Source organism: Porites lutea, chromosome 10, assembly GCF_958299795.1.
Source record: "Porites lutea chromosome 10, jaPorLute2.1, whole genome shotgun sequence".
Lineage (NCBI taxonomy): Eukaryota > Metazoa > Cnidaria > Anthozoa > Scleractinia > Poritidae > Porites > Porites lutea.
In genome coordinates, this window is record NC_133210.1 from 29,085,303 (window position 1) to 29,107,454 (window position 22,152).

At 41.8% G+C, this 22,152-nt stretch overlaps 2 protein-coding genes across 3 annotated transcripts in view; one reads left to right on the plus strand and one right to left on the minus strand.

Annotated features, from left to right (window-relative positions):
* Positions 1-22,152, plus strand: part of LOC140951027 (uncharacterized) — a 35,872-nt gene that overhangs the window by 6,597 nt on the left and 7,123 nt on the right. The window contains exons 7-11 of one of the 2 annotated variants that reach the window (XM_073400249.1): positions 333-525; positions 1,154-1,297; positions 7,173-7,293; positions 7,920-8,032; positions 10,154-10,441. In XM_073400249.1, coding sequence (XP_073256350.1) covers positions 333-525; positions 1,154-1,297; positions 7,173-7,293; positions 7,920-8,032; positions 10,154-10,252 — 670 coding nt within the window. In that variant the 3' untranslated portion in view covers positions 10,253-10,441. Of the gene's footprint in view, positions 1-332; positions 526-1,153; positions 1,298-7,172; positions 7,294-7,919; positions 8,033-10,153; positions 10,442-22,152 lie in introns of those variants that run through there. The other variant, XM_073400250.1, reaches the window with a different exon arrangement.
* On the minus strand, positions 11,282-13,956 carry LOC140951023 (uncharacterized). The gene is made up of 2 exons (XM_073400246.1): positions 12,565-13,956; positions 11,282-11,601 (listed from the first exon to the last, which is right to left on the minus strand). The coding sequence occupies exon 1, from the start codon at positions 13,943-13,945 to the stop codon at positions 12,668-12,670; it is 1,278 nt and encodes a 425-aa protein (XP_073256347.1). The 5' UTR covers positions 13,946-13,956; the 3' UTR covers positions 11,282-11,601; positions 12,565-12,667.

The window sequence follows — 22,152 nt, forward strand, 5'->3', positions numbered from 1 at the left end:
TCCTTACTCGGTCGAGCAAAACGCGCACGAGTATGGTAGAAAATGGGGTAGTTTCTTCCTGTCGCAGACGGGTGCCATCAACAAAATAATGATGTAATACAAAAGATTGAAAAGACACTTAACAAGACCCACACCACAACCTGAAAAACACCTGAAAATGGCCACGCACATGGCCAAAGCGCACGAGATGTCACACTTAAGAATCTGACAGTTTCTTGGTCTTGAAGAGATTGAAAAGACACCAAACAGTGCCCACACCACAACACAAAGAAACACCTGAAAATGGCCACCCACTAGATGACACGCTTAAGAATCTTTTTGTTTTTCAACAGCTCTCTGTCCAGAAGAGATCCTGCTGTAAGAGTGTCTGCTGATATTGTAAATGAGATTGTCAAGGAGTCTGCGACTCAAATCATACAGTCTGTAGTGGATGAAATGGTCAGAGATCACATGACTGTTATAAAGACTGGTGATTGGCTGGAGGACTTCGTTTTGGAAGCAATAGGACCCATGCTTCCTAGAGTGGTAGGGACATCTTTTCTTTTTTCTATGAATTAATTAATTTATTTATTTATCCATTTACTTATTTATTTATTTGTTTGTTAAATCGATTTTTACCTGCCTCTAGTAGGTGTTTTTACCTTTCTGTTCAAACTCGCCAATATCCACAAATATTTGGAACATCCTCAGTCTACATCTTTGTAAATCTTCCGTGATATTTTGTACCTTTACAAAATGCATTCAGCTATAATAACTGTCAATTCGCTTGAGATTTTGATATATTGAACTTACTGGAAAAAGAGAGAAAAATTCCAACCCCCTGACACACCTTCAGGCATTTTGTAAATAAAAAACTAACAAAATAAAACCGATTTGTAGTTTTCAAATTCACCAAGGCTGTGCTCTAGCAAAGCAAGATGGCTCCTCAGGCTTCTAATGTTTGCCTCTAGCCGACCAAAAAATCTTAGTTCTTTTTTCACAGAAATTGTATACTTTGCACCCTGGAATTCATATGTGCAGAGCACTAGACTCCATTCATATTGGAGCACAGCCTTGTTGTTCACTGATGTTCATTTTGTTATTTTATCTTCTTAGTTTAGCAGACTACTTCTTTCTTTAGCCATATCAATTTAGTCCAAAACTTGTGCTGTAGGTTTGTGAAGCAATACAGCAATCTCAAGATGATTCACTTATTAACAGCATTATCGATGAGGTGATGGAACCTCAGCTAAGACAAGTTATTATCGAGGCGTGGCGCGATGTGGTTAATGTCGATCGAAGTAAACAGGTCAAAAAGGTAACTGATATAACCTGTATATTGCCTTCTCCCTCCCCACCCACACCCCTTAGTATACTACACAATACAAGAGCATAGGCTTGCATATTCATGATAGAACTCAACGTTAATGGATGCATTGGGGAGCTTAAGCAACAGCGATGGCGACGGAGGTGGCTAGGAAAACGTCATATAAAAAGTAAATCTGCGGTGCTTCAAATTTTATCAAGCTTATTCCATCTCCCTCAGGTCACAAAATGTTGGCGAATTGGTTTGGAGTTGAATTCTAAACGACTGTATTGAAGTTCAGGGGAAAAAGAATGTCATTTTCTCGTGTTCCTGTCCTCCACAAAACGTGAAAGTAGGAAGTTTCATGCTGTAGTTGTGCAGTGACAGGAAAGAAATGTACAAAAAGTGTGATGCACGTGCATAGTTATTGTTTTGCTTATCTAAACCTATTGCTTTCTTGCTGTTCTCATTCCCGCCGCCGTCGTCGTTTCTTAAAGCTCCCTATTACCTGTAAATGACCGCAAAATCACAGCCTTGTGTCTGACAAATATGTCTCCGAGCATCAAATCAGACATTAAAAACAGCGAGACTGAACTTTTAATCTTATTCAAGGTTGTCCATCTGTGCTCTCCTCTGTAGTTATACCTTCTTTTAATGTTTCAGACCTTTGTTCTTTATTTTTCATTCAATATGGTAACATTTTTTTGGCCACTGTTTCAAGTTTGATAAATTTCTCAACACCTCTGCTTGGCAGCACTCCCTTTGGGTGATAGGATGACTAGGGTGACAAAGGTGACTTGGGTAACAAAGGCAACTTGGGTGACTTGAGTGACTAGGGTGGTAGAATAGTAATGGTGGAACTGTCATGGTGGAACACTCATGGTGAAACAGTCATGGTGAAACAGTGATGGTGGAACAGTAATGGTTGAACAGTAATAGTGGAACCGTCATGGTGAAACAGTAACAGTGGAACAGTTATGGTGGAACAGTAATGGTCAAACAGTACTAGTGGAACAATCATGGTAAACAGTAATGGTGGAACAGTCATAGTGGAACTGTCATGGTGAAAACTTGATGGTAGAAGAGTCATGGTGGAACAGTAAAAGTGGAACAGTAATGATGGAACAGTAATGGTGGAACAGTAATAGTGGAACAGTAATGGTGGAACAGTCATGGTGGAACACTCGTGGTGGAACAGTAATAGTGTAACAGTAATGGTGGAACAGTCTGAGTCACAGTGGAACAGTCAAGGTGGAACACTCGTGGTGGAACAGTAATAGTGGAAAAGTCATGGTGAAACAGTAATGGTGGAACAGTCATGGTGGAACAGTAATAGTGGAACAGTCATGATAGAACACTCGTGGTAGAACAGTAATAATGGAACAGTAATGGTAGAACAGTCATGCGGCAACAGTAATAGTGGAATAGTGACAGTGGAACAGTGATGGTAGAACAGTCACAGTGGAACAGTCATGGTGGAACAGTCATGGTGGAACACTCATAGTGAAACAGTAATAGTGGAACTGTCATGGTAAAACAGTGATGGTGGAAATGTCATAGTGGAACAGTAATGGTGGAACTGTCATGGTGGAACACTCATGGTGAAACAGTAATAGTCTAACAGTCATGGTGAAACAGTGATGGTGGAACAGTAATGGTTGAACAGTAATAGTGGAACCGTCATGGTGAAACAGTCACAGTGGAACAGTCATGGTGGAACAGTAATGGTCAAACAGTACTAGTGGAACAATCATGGTAAACAGTAATGGTCGAACAGTTATAGTGGAACTGTCATGGTGAAACAGTGATGGTGGAAGAGTCATGGTGGAACAGTAATAGTGGAACAGTGATGGTAGAACAGTCACAGTGGAACAGTAATAGTGGAACAGTAATGGTGGAACAGAGATGGTGGAACAGTCAGGGTGGAAAAGTAATAGTGGAACAGTAGTGGTGGAACAGTCACAGTGGAACAGTCAAGGTGGAACACTCGTGGTGGAACAGTAATAGTAGAACAGTCATTGTGAAACAGTGATGGTGGAATAGTCATGGTGGAACAGTAATAGTGGAACAGTAATGGTGGAACAGTCACAGTGGAACAGTCATGGTAGAACACTCGTGGTGGTACAGTAATAGTGGAACAGTAATGGTGGAACAGAGATGGTGGAACAGTCATGGTGGAACAGTAATAGTGGAACAGTAGTGGTGGAACAGTCGCAGTGGAACAGTCAAGGTGGAACACTCGTGGTGGAACAGTAATAGTAGAACAGTCATGGTGAAACAGTGATGGTGGAACAGTCATGGTGGAACAGTAATAGTGGAACAGTCATGATAGAACACCGGTGGTGGAACAGTAATAATGGAACAGTAATGGTAGAACAGTCATGCTGCTACAGTAATAGTGGAACAGTGACCGTGGAACAGAGATGGTGAAACAGTCATGGTGGAACAGTAATAGTGAAACAGTCATGGTGGAACAGTCATAGTGGAACAGTCATGGTGGGACACTCATCGTGGAACAGTAATAGTGGAACCATCGTGGTGAAACAGTGATGGTGGAAATGTCATAGTGGAACAGTAATGGTGGAACTGTCATGGTGGAACACTCGTGGTGAAACAGTAATAGTCTAACAGTCATGGTGAAACAGTCATGGTGGAACAGTAATAGTGGAACAGTAATGGTGGAACAGTCACAGTGGAACAGTCATGGTAGAACACTCGTGGTGGAACAGTAATAGTGGAACAGTAATGGTGGAACAGAGATGGTGGAGCAGTCATGGTGGAACAGTAATAGTGGAACAGTAGTGGTGGAACAGTCGCAGTGGAACAGTCAAGGTGGAACACTCGTGGTGGAACAGTAATAGTAGAACAGTCATGGTGAAACAGTGATGGTGGAACAGTAATAGTGGAACAGTCATGATAGAACACCCGTGGTGGAACAGTAATAATGGAACAGTAATGGTAGAACAGTACTAGTGGAACAATCATGGTAAACAGTAATGGTGGAACAGTCATAGTGGAACTGTCATGGTGAAACATTGATGGTGGAAGAGTCATGGTGGAACAGTAATAGTGGAACAGTGATGGTAGAACAGTCACAGGGGAACAGTAATAGTGGAACAGTAATGGTGGAACAGTCACAGTGGAACAGTCATGGTGGAACACTCGTGGTAGAACAGTAATAGTGGAACAGTAATGGTGGAACACAGATGGTGGAACACAGATGGTGGAACAGTCATGGTGGAAAAGTAATAGTGGAACAGTAGTGGTCTAACAGTCACAGTGGAACAGTCAAGGTGGAACACTCGTGGTGGAACAGTAATAGTAGAACAGTCATGGTGAAACAGTGATGGTGGAACAGTAATAGTGGAACAGTCATGATAGAACACTCGTGGTGGAACAGTTATAATGGAACAGTAATGGTAGAACAGTCATGCTGCAACAGTAATAGTGGAACAGTGACCGTGGAACAGTAATGGTGGAACAGAGATGGTGAAACAGTCATGGTGGAACAGTAATAGTGAAACAGTCATGGTGGAACAGTCATAGTGGAACAGTCATGGTGGGACACTCATGGTGGAACAGTAATAGTGGAACCGTCATGGTGAAACAGTGATGGTGGAACAGTAATGGTGGAACAGTAATAGTGGAACAGTCATAGTGGAACAGTCATGGTGGAACACTCGTGGTGGAACAGTAATAGTGGAACCGTCATGGTAAAACAGTGATGGTGGAAATGTCATAGTGGAACAGTAATGGTGGAACTGTCATGGTAGAACACTCGTGGTGGAACAGTAATAGTGGAACAGTCATGGTGAAACAGTCATGGTGAAACAGTGATGGTGGAATAGTAATGGTTGAACAGTAATAGTGGAACCGTCATGGTGAAACAGTCACAGTGGAACAGTCATGGTGGAACAGTAATGGTCAAACAGTACTAGTGAAACAATCATGGTAAACAGTAATGGTCAAACAGTCATAGTGGAACTGTCATGGTGAAACAGTGATGGTGGAAGAGTCATGGTGGAACAGTAATAGTGGAACAGTGATGGTGGAACAGTCACAGTGGAACAGTAATAGTGGAACAGTAATGGTGGAACAGTCACAGTGGAACAGTCATGGTGGAACACTCGTGGTGGAACAGTAATAGTGGAACAATCATAGTGAAAGAGTGATGGTGGAACAGTCATGGTGGAACAGTAATAGTGGAACAGTAATAGTGGAACAGTCATGATAGAACACTCGTGGTGGAACAGTAATAATGGAACAGTAATGGTAGAACAGTCATGCTGCAACAGTAATAGTGGAATAGTGACAGAGGAACAGTGATGGTGGAACAGTGATGGTAGAACAGTCACGGTGGAACAGTCACGTTGGAACAGTCATGGTGGAATAGTCATTGTGGAACAGTAATACTGGAACAGTGATGATGAAACTGTATCGATGAAACAGTCATAGTGGAACAGTCGTGGTGAAACAGTCATGGTGCAAAAATAATTTTGAAACAGTAATAGTGGAACAGTGACGGTGGAACGGTCATGGTGGAACAGTCATGGTTTAACAGTGACTCTGGAACAGTCATGGTGGAAGAGTAATAGCGGAACAGTCACGTTGGAGCAGTAATGGTGGAACAGTCATAGTGAAACAGTCATGGTGGAACAGTAATGGAATGGTGACTAGGTTAACCTGGGTGACTAAGGTGAATTGGTTGATTAGGGTGACTTGGGTGACCAGGATGACTTGGGTGACTAGGGTGACCTGGGTGACTAGGGTGACTAGGGTTACTTGGGTGACTAGGGTGACTTGTGTGACTAGGGTGACTTGGGTGACTAAGGTGACTTGGGTGACTTGGGTGACTAGGGTGACTGGGGTGACTAGGGTGACTAGGGTGAGTAGGATGACTAGGGTGACTAGGGTGACTTGGTTGACTAGGGTGACTAGGGTGACTTTGTGACTAGGTTGACTAGAGTGACTAGGCTGACTGGGGTGAATAGGCTGACTGGGGTGACTAGGATGACTTGGGTGACTCGGGAGACTCAGGTGACTTGGGTGACTGGGGTGACCTGGGTAACTCGGGTGACTTGGGTGACTAGTCTGACTAGGGTGACTAGAGTGACTAGGCTGACTGGGCAGACTAGGGTAACTTGGGTGACTATTGTGACTGGGGTGAGTTCAGTGACTTGGGTCACTAGGTGAGTAGGATGACTTGGGTGACTAGGGTGACTTTGGTGAATAGGGTGACTTAGGTGACTGGGGTGACTTGGATGAAAATTGTGACCTGGGTGACAAGGGTAACTTGGGTGACTAGGCTGACTTGGGTGACTAGAGTGACTAGGGTGGCCTGGGTGACTAAGGTGACTTGGGTGACTTTGGTGACTAGTTTAACTTGAATGACTTGGGTGAGTTGTGTGACTAGAGTTATTTGTGTGACTTTGGTCACTAGGGTGGCTAGTGTAACTCTAGTGACTAGGGTGACTTGGTTGACTACGGTATGTTGGGTGACTTAATGAACTTTGGTGGCTGAGGTAACTTTGGTGACTTGGGTGGGTAGGGTGCGATAAGAAGTAAATTGGAGAATAGTATAGTAGGAGTTGTGATCCATGATTTTGTTTCGGTTCTACGATTACTTTGATTCTGTGGTCTCGTTTCACGCTTTTCTTATTCTTATTCTTGCTTGAAGAATCATGTAATCGGAGCGTTGTCTTTAATACAAGTTTTCTAAATCGCAGAATACTAACATTAGAGGAAATATGCAGTGCTAAATCTGAGAATAGTACCCCTAAATCGGTTATACTTTTTTCTGATTTAGCAGTTTTTGGGCCGCTCTCGCCATTGCAACGAGATTACACTGTGAAGTGAGTGTGTGAATAAGTACTTCTGTCTGTTTCAGGTGTCGATTTACGCTGAGGATCACCTTGTGGATGCTCTGTTTCTTCAACACCTTTTGAGTCAGTTGACTGGTGATAACCTGTCTCTGTATTTCAATGACTACACGGACCAGCTGTTAGATGGTGAGTCAGTATACAGCACACTCAAAAAGGATTTAACTATTGTAGGCACCATATCCGGCCATTTCGCTACAAAGCGTCTCGCTACATGACGTTTTGCTATAGAGACGTCTCAATTAGCCAAGGTTTTTTTATTCGCTACTCCCAAATTGCCCTAGCTTTCTAGCGCGACATATTTTTGCTCGTCTCTTCTCGCCACCCAAAAGGTGGAACCGGACAGCTCCTATACCGGTATAGTGAGAACAACAAGGCGCAGTACGGGAAAAGTCGTTCACACACATCGAACATCGTGCCCAAGCGATTGGCCGAGAGGGTCTGGTGCAGTAAATCCCAGTCCTCAGTCCTGACTATTTACCTCCGGCTCAGTGGGTTCCAGTCCTCACTCCTACTTATTCACTTCCGCTACGGTCCGAATACCCGTTCATACTACACCGAAGTGTGGCACAGAACCTATCCGATATGGAACGTTTTACGTTCGAGATCGGCGCGTAGCAACTGCACTCCGTTAAAGAAATCGCCGTTCTTAGGTGTGAACACAAGCCCTATGCGGTATGATTGTCACTTCTGCCGACGTAAGAGTCATCCGGTATTGTGTAATCACAGCCTAATACACCTGCTTGTAATTACAGGTCTGATCTGTGGTATGCTGACTCATCAGTACTTAGCTATAGGCGATGAACAAGAAGCAACACAAAGCAACGCAGGAGTGAAAGAACTTCATGAAGAAATATTTTGTGATGTGGTAAGAACAGCATTCTGTCTACAACGTTTAAAAAGGCTATGTCAAGATTCTGTACTGAAGTCATTACTTAGTGTCTTTCCCCACACACAAAATACTCCTGTAGAGTTATGAAACAAATTTCATCAGGGAACACTAACCACAATACTTTGTTTGGTGATCTTTGCAGGCACAGCATTAAAGCTTTAAGACGTAATCCATCAGGAAATTTTTTTCACATTTTTCAAGGGCTATCGATATTTAACAATTATTCCTCAAGCCCGAATGGGCTCTGAGTCAATAGGCTATTGACTCAGAGGCCATGAGGGCGAGAGGAATAGTTGTTTTAGAAGAATCCAACTAGTTGGTCAAAAATATCGAGACCAGACAACTTAAGCTACCAAAACGCGATTCAGCCGCCATTGTTTTGGTTTTCAAAGCCGGCGCTTTTCGCTACTAGTGGGCTAAAACATATAGCCTAGTAGCAGCTCAACCAATCAGAACGCAGCATTGATAATAGACCACTAGTTGGAGTTTACTAAAATTAGTTATCTGTATTAACACCAAAGACTATTTCTCGTGGGAGCCCGAGAAGAATCGATGTCAAATTTCACAAGAATTGTGAAAACACAGGTAAAATTCTGAAAATTTCATGTGTAAGATGTCATTTTGTGAAATTTGACATTTATTTTTTCGGGCTCTCATGACAAATTTTTTCAGTGTTATTGCAGATAACTAATTACATCTTAAAAAAAAGAACCTTGAAAAAAAGGCCTTGAAAAATGTAAATAAGAATGCGATATTGTTCAAATTATTCTGGTACAAGGTTTTTGTCCACTGAAAATTAAAACTACTTAATTTCCCGATGGATTCTATGTTATAACGTTGGGCCAATTGTTTCAAACCTCAGTCCATGTTCATCCTCGCCATCCGTAGCAACCGGTGCCCAGAAACAGAGCGCCTCAAAAATAATAAAATTGCCGAGTTTGAAAGTGATAGGTCTTTACTAGCGAGTGAAGATGTAGCTCTGCAAAGTTGCGAAAATTTACAGACGTTTGTATGGCTGGGGACAAGTTTGTGCCCCACCACCACACAAACGTCTGTACAATTTCGCGAATTTTGAGGAGCTGTACCTTTATAAGCTTTCAACAAATCACTTTCAAACTTGGTAATTTTACTAATTTTAAGGCGCTCTTTTCTGTGGTGTCGACGGATTTGTCCGAACCTGTCCATGTCAAAAGTTGAAAAAAAAACGTGAATAGGTCTTTTCAGTTGATATGAAGAGACGCTTTAACCTTTTTATAAAGACAGCGAATAGCGTGGCAAAGCGGTTGCCCCTTTAAGCTTTTGATCTAAGTGAGATCATATGATTATTGTGAGGCATGGTAGTGAGTGAGTGTGGTAAGTGTGTATCAGGTCATTTCGCCCAATAGTAGTTCGCCCAGACTAAGTCGATTCGCCCGAAGCGTATTTGTCGTTCTTTCAGCCTGAAAAAAGGGAATATGCATAGAAAGACAGTAACTGCACATGTGGAATCCAAGGGCAACTAAAATAACACCTCCAAAAGCATTTTCACCATGTTGTAGAGTGTTGTATGTCATCGGGCGAATCGACCAATGTCCTGGCGAACGCCGTCGAGCGAAACGACCGCATTTCGGTAAGTGTGTCGCTAACGGAAGCACTTAGTATGGTTTTCACTACCGAGTCGGAACAGAAGCGAGAACGGAAGCAGCATATCTTATTGGGTGAGCATAAATGGTGCAGGGGAGAGAGGCCTGGCCTCTCACCGATGCGGCCCGGGTTCACCTCTCGGTGTCGACGCTCAATGTTGGTTAATTTTGTCGTTGGTTTGTCCCTACTTATACATAGCACGTGTAGTTCGTGCAAAGAACAAAAATGAGGTTTACATGGAGTTCTAACCAAAACGGACCTTAAAAAAATATTGAAGTATTTTTCATAGTGGCCTGTTTAAACTTGACAAAGATAAAACATATTTTTCTCATTTCTCTAAAAATGTTTGTGGACCCTGTTGAGTCTCTCCAAGAGGGTATTGATGAACCCAAAAAAGTGAAGTGTTTTCGGGAAGTAGTCGTGAAATATTCTTCAGATAAATCAATGCTTGATAACCATTAATATGCTTTGTAGGCTTTGGATGTTTTAATGGAGGAACTGACAGCGCATTTGGATGAAGACATGCAAGATTTGCTAGAACGTGAAAGAGAGAGGAACAAATTGGACCTTTAAGGGCACGTTATAATATGAATAAGAATCCAAGAGAGTTTTGATTTCAAAATTTGCCTTCGGACTAGAAAAGTTACCGGGCCTTTGGAGAAACGGGTCCCTGGTGCGTCCGTTCATTACTACCTTGGATGGGTAGGTCGGCATGGAAGCTGCACATCGGCTTGATCATCCCACCACCTAGTCTCCTTCACAGCCGTTATTAGGGTCGTCACGCAACGCTCCTCCCCACTAGTGGGGGGTGAAGGGAGCGTTGCGTGACGACCCTAATAACGGCTGCAAAGGAGACTACTCACAACAAGTCAGAGAAAAAAAGTCAGTTATTCTCTACGTGCAGTTAGCCAGTCCCTGCTGAGTCTGCCGTAAAGACCTTTCCACTGCTAATCTGCTGATTCCACTAGCCTGCCAAACAGTAAGACACTTACCTGCTTTGTTAGGAAGACAGCCTGTAAGTCAATCAGGGCATCATTTACTCAGTAATTCTCTTTACTTTTATACGGCTGGCTCATCGAGAGGGCAATATGTAGAGAATCCTAGCTATGTACCCTGCGAGCAGAACTACGCGACTAACATGCAACGCGAACGACTCGGTAAATGGTAAAAGGTATGCAGCACCTCTGCTCGCAGGGTATTTTTCCCCCATGGAATTGGATATTTAACGGCCCTTGTGCGCAGGCAAAAAATTGGACTTTGTTTCCAGGCTAGTGTTTTCTTCAAAGAGAGGTAGATCTCGTGTTTCTTAAAAATAAAAATAACAACCAGCGTTTACCCAGCACCCTTTTATTGTCCTTGTTGTTGTTGTTGTTTTAGTATTGGTGGCTTAACACAGCACAGGCTTAACTAATTCAAAAGCACTTTTACCTTTTCGTATTTTCGATCTTTCCCGTTTTCTTAATACCTTTAAGATACCCTTAAGATTACAGAAAGTTTTCAAGAGCTCTTTTTCTACTCCAATCAAAAGAACGTCTTTCTCTTAACAGAAACGGTCCCTTATCATAAGAGCAAAATTATTTTCCACCGCTCATAAATTAGTACCCTTCACCAGTTGTTACTCTTCTGTTTACTCGCAATGCAAAGCAACTCTTGTAATGTAACCGTGGTTACTTGAGCCAGACTGTCAGGTGTGGAGACTGGTGGTTGTATGACCTGTTCGGCCAATCAGAATCACTGCTTGGACTATCGTAACCATCGGCATTCTGGGACCAGCCATGCGCAGTGGATCCTTTAGTCATGACCCCAACAGACATACAGTAGTCGTTTGTGGCGGTGTTGCCTGCAGTGTTGTAAGAGGCGTAAGGATACGGACCTCCATGGCCAGCAAGAGGCATTATCCCAAACTTGTTTTGGTAACAGATCTAGGAGAAAGAAAGCTGTTTTGAGTTCACTGCTTGTTTGTGATAAACTAGTATTTTGTGCATCACTCGATAGATGTACTCTGAGATAGGGTGTGAATTGGAAGGCTGACTCTTCTCTTCAGTCAAGTGTTTTTGCAACCGAGTTTAAAAGCAACAAGCCCTCCTTTAGATCTCCTCTTTAGCGTTGGATAGTGCTTTCCACCGGGTAAATCATTTTATTATTCATTCAAAATATTTCACCGTTTCTGATTGGCTCATTTCTCCCGGGAAAATTCTTCATAATCAGCCGTCGTTGATCAAATATGGAAGATGCGAGCAATATACTTGCTTGGTAACGAGGCTGATATATGGTATATTTCCCTGGAAACGAGGCTGCCGGATTTTATCTACTTTTTGATGAGTATCTGCAAGAAGAAAAAATCTTGAAACTGTGCTGATTATACTCCGCCTTATTCAATAAATTGTTGAATGAACAAGTATGGGGGAAACAATTCCCTTATTCACTGGATAGAAATTTGTCCAGTGGATAACGCTATCCTTTCCACAACTTGAGCTTAGAGTGGTTTTCGTTTGAGTGTCGTAAAACCAAAACCAAAGTAATTACTCTGGCCAATCACATAGGACACAGACAATACATTGAACCAATCAAAACTCGAAGTAATTACATGTGGCTGACGCAAAGCGCGGGAAAATGCATGCAAGCGCGTCACAATTGGCTTTGGTCTTACTTCTGATTGGATGAAAAGGTGGCGCGAATCTTTTAAGCCAATCGCATCGTGTAGAAAGTGCAAAACCAATTACTTTTCGACAGTCAAATGAAAACCGCTCTAAAGGACACTGATCAGTGGCGGATTCAGTCTTTTAGGGAGGGGGTGGGGAGCACCCTTTAGAATCCCCCTGGACCCCCCAGTGCAGCACATTTTCGACAAAGGAAAGGCGAGTTCTTATCATCAATGCTGTTACCTTTTTGTTTCCATTCCAAGCGTACACCATGACGGGTGTTTGTACAGCTGCCTTTACAGTTGATGGTCCAACAGAATAGCGCCAAAACGAGTCTTTTTCTCTGCTACCTGGCAACCTCCACATGACCCACTTGCTCCCCAACCCATCCATCCTCACCGCTGGACAACAGGACTGTGGACGATTCATCTACTGCTAAGCTGCGTGCGTCAAAGCAAGCAAACTGTTTCTGTCCTGTGATCTTTGGAGACTTCAGCGAGGCAGTGTTGTGCTTAGACACCAACCATTTATCGTAAATGTTGCCCACATTTCCGCTGATTTTGCCGACAAGGGTCCAGCCACCGTTTTTCATGTCGCAGTAAGTCTGCACAGACGAGCTGCCTTGGAGGTCTGTCTTGATCCAGTAAACGCCATTCTTAGCGCGCGGTTTGTTGCTCGCGAGACTTGCATCATGGATCTGTTTGCATGAGTCTGCAGGAAGCTTTTTCTCGCCTAACAGGGCACTTTTCTTGGGAAGGAATGACTGGAAAGATCCCAGGGTGATGTTTGGGGGTGTAGAAACCACGAAAGTCACTTTGATATTGTCATAAAGGGTTTTACAGTTGTGGGGGGAGTGATGGCATCCCAGTCCAAATGTTCCAGCTGGTATCATCCATTTCGAGCTGACTTGGATGTTGTCGTGTACAACTTTGCCGTTCGCCCATTGAGAAAATCTGTGACCCATCACTCGATATTTGAAGTGAAACCACTTGTTTAATTGGAAAGCTGTGGGTAACTTTGTGTTGTATTGCCAGCCGGCGTCGTTGTTATTGAACAGGGGTCTCATTGTACAGGTACTGCCTTTTTTTATGTAGTATTCAAACCACCAACCCGTCGTTTTGGACAGGCCCGCATTACTGAGGCGCAGTAATGGCCCAGGAGCGCTATTCGTTGTCCCTTTTTCCATTAAGTCAAGCTCGACCTCAACATCTTTCCACTGAAAACCTGATTTGAGATAAAGCCCGACCTCAATGGCATCTTTACTTAAATCTTTACTCTGCATTGTGCTTCCCAGCAAGCTCCCGTTTTCCACGCTCCATTTCCCCCAGTTTTTCACCCATTCTTTCTTTAACGACGCACTCGAAAAATCGTCGAAAAATGCGTACACTTTGGCAGGATCATCCATGGCACTTCCGCTGACCGAAGCACCGACGACCAAAAAATAAGACACGTCATCAGCGGTGTTGGATGATATCGGAGCCTGCAGTCGAAAGTGGACAGTTGCTGATTTTGTTCCCAGGCCACTGAGAACGCGGTAAATTTGGAACGGTTGCTGCCCGTTGTCATGGTAATAGACCTGCAAATCTTCGCCATCTTCACGTGTCAGTCGTCTGCGGTCTAGCATCTCTCGGTGGTTCACTGAGGAGAGAAGACTCATGCCAATCAATGTCGCAAGTCATTTGAAGTTTTTCACTATTGATCAAGGGTAAGAACCAAATCTGGGAAAATTTTTTTCAGTCAACCTTGAAAAAGAATAGCAGATAATTTCCTATAACATATGAAGGTAAGGAAGATTTATTTGAGAATCAGGTTTTATGTCTAGTTTTGTGCGATAGCATGATTTGTAGCCGAGTGACACGTTTTGATGCAATAAATACCACAAATAACTGATCTTTATTGTTATACCTTATTTTACGTGCTATTAAAACATGCTATTATTTATTCTTGGTTCTATCACACTGATTTTCACAGGTAGATATTTCACTTCGTAAAACTGGTAAAATATTAGGCTGAATTCATTAACTGACTGGTTTAAGGGGTCAGCAACAGTTTTGAAACGTTGAATAATTTGTTACTATTCTCACTTTAGATTTCTTTCTTCTTCCCTCCCCTTGTTATACGTTGAATATTTGAAAGTTCAAAACGCAAATGGATCATTTGAATTTAATATTTCTTAGTGTTTTCATTACTTGTCTTGACTTCGCTCAAAGCAGGTCTCGCAAGAACCTTATTGCTTCGATTCGCTGAAAAATATTGAAATGTGAATACTTTTATCCAGTTAAAAAATTCGGGGAAAAAAATTCTTAAATTTTACCTGCTACACTTATAGTAAAGTGCTTGGGCAGTGGAGATACTGTTTCAATTCGTATTGGTATTTTACCGCTTGACCAGGCCGTACAGGGCTGATATCTCGAAGTATTCCCCTTGGAGAGCTTTTCCAAAAGATGTTGAACTGGCCTCAACAGGGCGATTTCTTCTTTGGCGACACGAGTCAATTTCGCGGCATCTTTCTGCATAGCCTCGGCCTTAGTTTCCTTTTCGTTAAAAGATTTCAAATCTAAAGTCAACTTGTAAATCAACGAGTCGATCTCACTTTTCGCGCGGTGAACTTCGTCATGTTTGGAGGGTTGTATGGCTTGGCATTTTGTAATCCCATTAAACGAGGGGAGCAACAAAGCGATTAACAGAAAAACCTGGCATACTTCTGATACTTGGAAAGCCATTTCGATGGCGGCGAATACGACTCACTGCAATAGGTTGCAATTGTAAATCAATATGTTGGCTATACAAAGGAATGGTTGCCGAATGACTGAATGAATCATGATAGTCGGAGAATTCGGAAGCTAGATTTTCAGGTTATTTTTTCGTGAATTGTATACTGGTTACGTACTCAGACGTCACGAAAAAGCTCACGCTCCCAATTTGTTGTATGCATATTGGTCACGCAGTTTGATACATAAACAATAATTTGAACATTTTATTATGTGCATTAAAGTCGGAAAGACTGAACTCTGAATTTTAGCTGACTGGCTTTACATGCCTTACGTTATTGATATGATCCGATGCGTGGAAAAATAAACTGAAACAGTACGCGGGGGGTATTGTGGGGTAATTTTGTTGAAGGTCCTGTATCTTAATATCAAGCTACAACTTTATTCAAAATCATGAGGCCAGCCTACATTGTAAAAGCTGCCGGTCTCAACTACGATCATCACAATAAAAAACGGCCAGCCTTGGTGTGTTGAAGTAGTCCTTGTGGCACGGCTCTGAATCTCCGCCGATAACAAAAACAAACCCAGCTGTATTCTCTGAGTTGATGTAAGAACAACTGTAGCAATTGAATTGTACCCCCTTTTTGTCCCCGGAGCAAAAAATGAAGCGCTAAAAAAGGAACGCTTTATCACCAAGTAGCCTGAGTATCAGGCGTTTCTATGAAAGGGGGGGAGCAAGGGCCCCCTACAATGTTTTCTCCTATCAGGCTTATCACTAGAAGGAAGCTATGTAAGCCATAATTCCGTGATCGTTACGATCACGGCCTCTTTGTCGGATTACAACAAACTGAACAAAGGTGAGCAGTCCAGTGATCTAAAAAAGTAACGATATACGGAAACTGCCTTAAAGTGGAACTGAACTATATTTAATCATTCCGTTGAAAACTTGTTGAAGCGTTGATTCTGTGTAGTCGCTGCGATCGCATAAATACATGAGACTTTCAGATATCGTATTGATCATATGGAAATAAGGATTTACTTGAATGCTCATGCTCAAAATCATCTGTAATTACCATGAGCCGTGAAGCGAGACTGAAACGAGACTGACAGGTGGGTTCCGGTCGCTTCATGGTTCCTGAAATAAACGTTTGCGTTTTCATTTTCTTCCAAGAGAGTAGATCTCTTTTTTCTTCTCTCTAAAAAACACTCAACAAAACGTTTACCCAACACTCTTTTATTTTTTGCGTTTGGACGCAAAAGCTTGATTAATAGGTGGCGGGAAAAATGTAATAACCTCTAAATTAAAAAGGTGTTAGGTTGCACTACCTACAAATTATTGTAGGGAAAAGAATTGACAGAGCAAAACTACACAACTTAGGCTTTATTCTCAATTACGATGCGGCACTTTTATTTTTGAGATTACTTACTCTAATCAAAATTTATTATTCATTCAAAATATTTTGCCGTTTCTGATTGAAACGCATTCAGCTGTAATAACTGTTAATTCGCTTGAGATGTTGACATAACTTGCCTGGAAAAGGCAGAAAAATTCAAACCCTTGGCACACCTTCAGTTGTTTGTAAATCAAAAACTAACTAAATAAAACCTTTTGTAGTTTTCACATTCACCAGGGCTGTGCTCTAGCAAAGGCAGATGGCTCCTGGCGCCTAACGTTTAGAAAATCCTAGTTTTTTTTCACAGAAATTGTACAGTTGGCACCCTGGATTTCACATGTTCAGGGCGCTAGGCTCCATTCATATTGGTGCGCTGCCTTAATCACCTAATGCAGATTTTCATTTTGTTATTTTGTCTTCTTAGTTTAGCAAACTAAAACTTTCTAAAGCCATATTAATTTAGACCAAAACTTGTGCTGTAGGTTTTTGAAGCGACATAGCAATCTCAAGATGATTCACTTATTAACAGCATTATCGACGAGGCTATGGAACCTCAGCTAAGACAAGTTATTATCGAGGCGTGGCGAGTAGTGGCTGATGTCTATCGAAGTAAACACGTCAAAAAGATAACTGATATAACTTGTATATTGCCTTCTCCCTCCTCACTTCCGCCCGTTGGTATACTACACAATTCAAGTAGACTGTTCACAGTCTCCTGTTTTTTCGTGAGATCGTTTAGATATACAGTCAGATATACAGTAAAACCCCGCATATAAGAACCTGGATTTTTTAATTTAGCCTTAACAGGTTCTTATATAAATGGTACTTAAAGCAAATTCAGACTACCAAGGTTCTTAAAATAGTTTCTTATATATTTTCATATGAATTTCATTTCAGTATATTATAAATATTATCTCATAATACAATATAAATCATTTATACCATAATGCCTAAAGGCAGTAAGGTGCAGGTATGTCCTTAACGAAACATAACAAACAAACTCATTGTCAGTTCCCTGAAATGCCATTTCAAAGTTGACACACTTTTACAGCAACTCCACTGATAAAAACCTAACTTAAACTTTTAGCCTTAATAGGTTCTTATGTGGAGGGGGCTTAAAATGAAAATTTTAACTTCACAGGTTCTTAAAACCCAGGTTCTTATACGCGGGGTTTTACTGTACCGCGTCTTACCGTCACAGCTATCTTGTTATTCAAATGTATCGAGAGGGCGGGCGTCCGGAATTATAGCCAGTCTACAATACAAGAGCATAGGCGTGCATTTTCATGATGAAACTCAACGTTACCGGAGACATTAGGGAGCTTAAGCAACCACGATGGCGACGGCGATGGCGACGGCTATGAAAACGTCACATGAAAAGTAAATCCGCGCTTTATCAAATTTTGTCAAGCTTATTCCATCTCGTTCAGTTCACTAAATGTTGGCGAATTGGTTTGGATTTGAATTCTAAAAGACTGCATCGAAGTTCAGGAAAACATAAGAATGTCGTTGTCTCGTGTTCCTGTCCTCCACAAAACGTGAAATTAGGAAGTTTCATGCTGTAGTAGTACAGTAACGGCAAAAAAATGTGCAAAAAGCGTGATGCACGGGCAAAGTTGTTGTTTTGTTAATAGAAACCTAATACTTTTTTGCCGTTCTCGTTGGCGTCGCCGTCGTCGTTGCTTGAGCTCCCTATTACCTGTAAATGAACACAAGATCACAGCCTCGTGTCTAACAAATATGTCTACAAAGCATTAAATCAGACTTTGAAAACAGCGAAACGAAATTTTTAATCTTATTCAAGCTTGTCCGTCTGTGCTATGTTTTGTATCTTCTGTCTTAGTTATACCTTCTTATAATGTTTCAGACGTTTGTTCTTTATTTTTCATTCAATATGGTAGCATTTTCTACTGTTTCAGGTTTAATAAACACCTTTTTGTGGTTGCAGGGTTGGTGTAGCGGTGACAACTCTCTTCACCCACCATTATCGCCTGGGTTCAAATCCCGGCGACGACGCCATGTGTGGGTTGGCTTTGTCTTTGCTGGTTCTCTCCCTTACTAAGAGAGGTTTTTCACCGGGTACTCCGGTTTCGCGCTCTCTAAAAACCAGCATATCCAAATTCGAATTCGATCAGGAATCAGGTAGACAAAAAAAAAACTATGTGGATGTGCTACATCTTAATCGTCATTTAGTTGTTTATTTATTTATTATTTATTTAAGTAAATCGATTATTGTGAAGAACCTCCTTTCCATGATTCTCCCATTCCTGTGCAACTCGTTCCCACTCTCCTTTCCCCCTCTCTCCCCCTGCGGGGAGCAAGTAGGTGAGAACCCAGAAGTGTCCGATAAGTAGTACATCGGAGAATAGTATAATAGGAGTTGTGATCCATAATTCAGTTCCGATTCTACGATTATTTTGATTCTCGAGTTTCGTTTTACGTTTCTCCGATCCTTCCGATTTTCCAATTCTTGCCCGAAGAATCATAATTGAAGCGTTGTCTTAAATACAAGTTTTCTTAATCGCAGAGTAGTAAAATTAGAGGAAATCTGTACTGCTAAATCACCATGGTGTGTCACAGAACCTATCCAAAATGGGACGCTTCACTTTCGAGATTGGCGCGTCGCAGCTTCATTCCGTTACAGAAAGCGCCTCTCTTAGATGTGAACAGAAGTCCTATCGGCGCGTGGCAACTTCACTCCGTGAACACAAGCCCTATACGGTAAGATTTTCACTTCTGCCGGCGTAAGAGTCATCCGGTATTGTGTAAACACAGCCTAATACACCTGCTTGTAATTACAGGTCTGATCTGTGGTATGCTGACTCATCAGTACTTAGCTTTAGGCGATGAAATAAGAAGCAACACAAAGTAGCATAGGAGTGAAAGAACTTCATGAAGAAGTATTTTGTGATGTGGTAAGAACAGCATTCTGTCTACAACTTTTAAAAAGGCTATGTCAAGATTCTGTACTGAAGTCATTACTTAGTGTTTTTCCCCACACACAAAATACTCCTGTAGAGTTATGAAGTATATTGATATCAAACAAATTTCATCAGGGAACACTAACCATAATACTTTGTTTGGTGATCTTTGCAGGAATAGCATTAAAGCTTTAAGACGGAATCCATCAGGAAATTTTTTTTACATTTTTCAAGGGCTATCGATATTTAACAATTATTCCTCAAGCCCGAATGGGCTCTGAGTCAATAGGCTATTGACTCAGAGGCCATGAGGGCGAGAGGAATAATTGTTTTAGTAGAATCCAACTAGTTGGTCAAAATATCGAGACAAGACAACTTAAGCTACCAAAACGCGATTCAGCCGCCATTGTTTTGGTTTTCAAAGCTGGCGCTTTTCGCTAGTAGTGGGCTATAACATATAGCCTAGTAGTAGCACAACCAATCAGAACGCAGCATTGATAATAGACCACTAATTGGATTTTACTAAAATTAGTTATCTGTAATAACACCAAAGACTATTTCTCATGGAAGCCGGAGAAAATAAATGTCAAATTTCACAAGAATTGTGAAAACACAGGTAAAATTCTGAAAATTTCATGTGTAAGATGTCATTTTGTGAAATTTGACATTTATTTTCTCGGGCTCTCATGACAAATTTTCTTTGGTGTTATTGCAGATAACTAATCATATCTATAGGCCTTGAAAAATGTAAAAAAGAATGCAATATTGTTTAAATTTTTCTGGTACAAGGTTTTTGTCCACTGAAAATTAAAATTACTTAATTTCCTGATGGATTCTGTCTTAAAACGTTGGACCAATTTTTTCAAACCTCAATCCATGTCCATCCTCGCCATCCGTAGCAACCGGCGACAGGAAACAGTTTCAATGCCTAAACATAGTCTTCAATAACAAAACTGGACCAATATGTTGGGGGAAAATAGATCTTTTCACGTTTTTTTTCAAGTTTTTATATAGACCATTTAGGGAAAATCCGTCGACACCTCTGAAAAGACCGCCTCAAAAATAGTAAAATTGCTGAATTTGAAAGTGATACGTCTTTATTAACGTGCGACTATACAGCTCCGCAAAGTTGCGAAAATTTACAGACGTTTGTATCCTGGGGGCAAGTTTGTGCCCCCTACCACACAAACGTCTCTAAAATTTCGCGAATTTTGAAGAGCTGCATCTTTGTAAGCTTTCAACAAATCACTTTCAAACTTGATAATTTTTATAATTTTAAGGCGCTCTTTTATGTGGTGTCGACAGATTTTCCCGAACTTGTCCATGTCAAAAGTTGAGAAAAAAACATGAATAGGTCTTTTCAGTTGATATGAAGAGACGCCTTAACGTTTTTATAAAGACAGCAAAGAGCGTGGCATACCGGTAGCCCCCTTAAAGCTTTTGAACTGAGTGTGATCATATGATTATTGTGGGGCATGGTGGTGAGTGAGTGTGGTAAGTGTGTATCAGGTCGTTTCGCCCGAAGGTCGGTTCGCCCAATAGCAGTTCGCCCAGACCAAGTCGATTCGCCCGAAGCGTATTTCTCGTTCTTTAAACCTGAAAAAAGGGAATATGCATGGAAAGACAGTGACTTCACATGTGGAATCCAAGGGCAACTAAAATAACACCTCTAAAGGCATTTTCACCATGTTGTAGAGTGTTGTATGTCATCAGGCGAATCGACCAGTGTCCTGGCGAACGCCGTCGGGCGAAACGACCGCGTTTCGGTAAGTGTGTCGCTAACGAAAGCACTTAGTAATAGTTTTCACTACCGAGTCGGAAAAGAAGCGAGAACGGAAGCAGCGTATCTTATTGGGGAGCATAAATGCTGCAAGGGGGAGAGCCATTGCCTCTCACCGATGCGGCCCGGGTTCACCTCTCGGTGTCGACGCTCAATGTGGGTTAATTTTGTCGTTGGTTTGTCCCTATTTATACACAGCACTTGCAGTTCGTGCAAAGAACAAAAATGAGGTTTACATGGAGTTCTAACCAAAACGGACGATAAAAAAAATGTTGAAGTATTTTTCATAGTAGCCTGTTGAAACTTGACAAAGATAAAACATTTTTTTCTCATTTCTCTAAAAATGTTTGTGGACCCTGGTGAGTCCCTCCAAGAGGGTATTGATGAACCCAAAAAACTGAAGTGTTTTCGGGAAGTAGTCGTGAAATTTTCGTCAGAGAAATCAATGCTTGATAGGAATGAATTGGACCTTTAAGGACACGTTATAATATGAGTAAGAATCCAAGAGAGTTTTGATTTCAAAATTTGCCTTTGGACCCGAAAATTTACAGAACCTTTCCAGAAACGGGTCCCTAGTCCGTCCGTTCATTACTGCGCTGGATGGGAAGGCCGGCACGGAAGCTTCATATCGGCTTGATCATCCCACCACTAGCCTGCGTAGCATGGCGGTTTTTCGGTTGGGCGCGCAAAGTACTAAAGGCCGGTGAGGGCAGAGAAACCGCGAGGAGATTGGGGCCGGAGCAACGAGAAACCTCCAGGCTATCCCACCCCCAGTCAGAGAAAAAAGTCAGTTATTCTCTACATGCAGTTAGCCAGTCCCTGCTGAGTCTGCTATGAAGACCTTTCCACGGCTAGTCTGATTCCACCAGCCTGACAAACAGTGAGACACTTACCTGTTTTGTTAGGAAGACAGTATTTAAGCCAATCAGGCCATCTTTTACTCACTAATTGTTTTTACTTTTATACGGCTGGCTCATCGAGAGAGCAATATGCAGAGAATCCTGTGTACCCTGCGAGCAGCACTA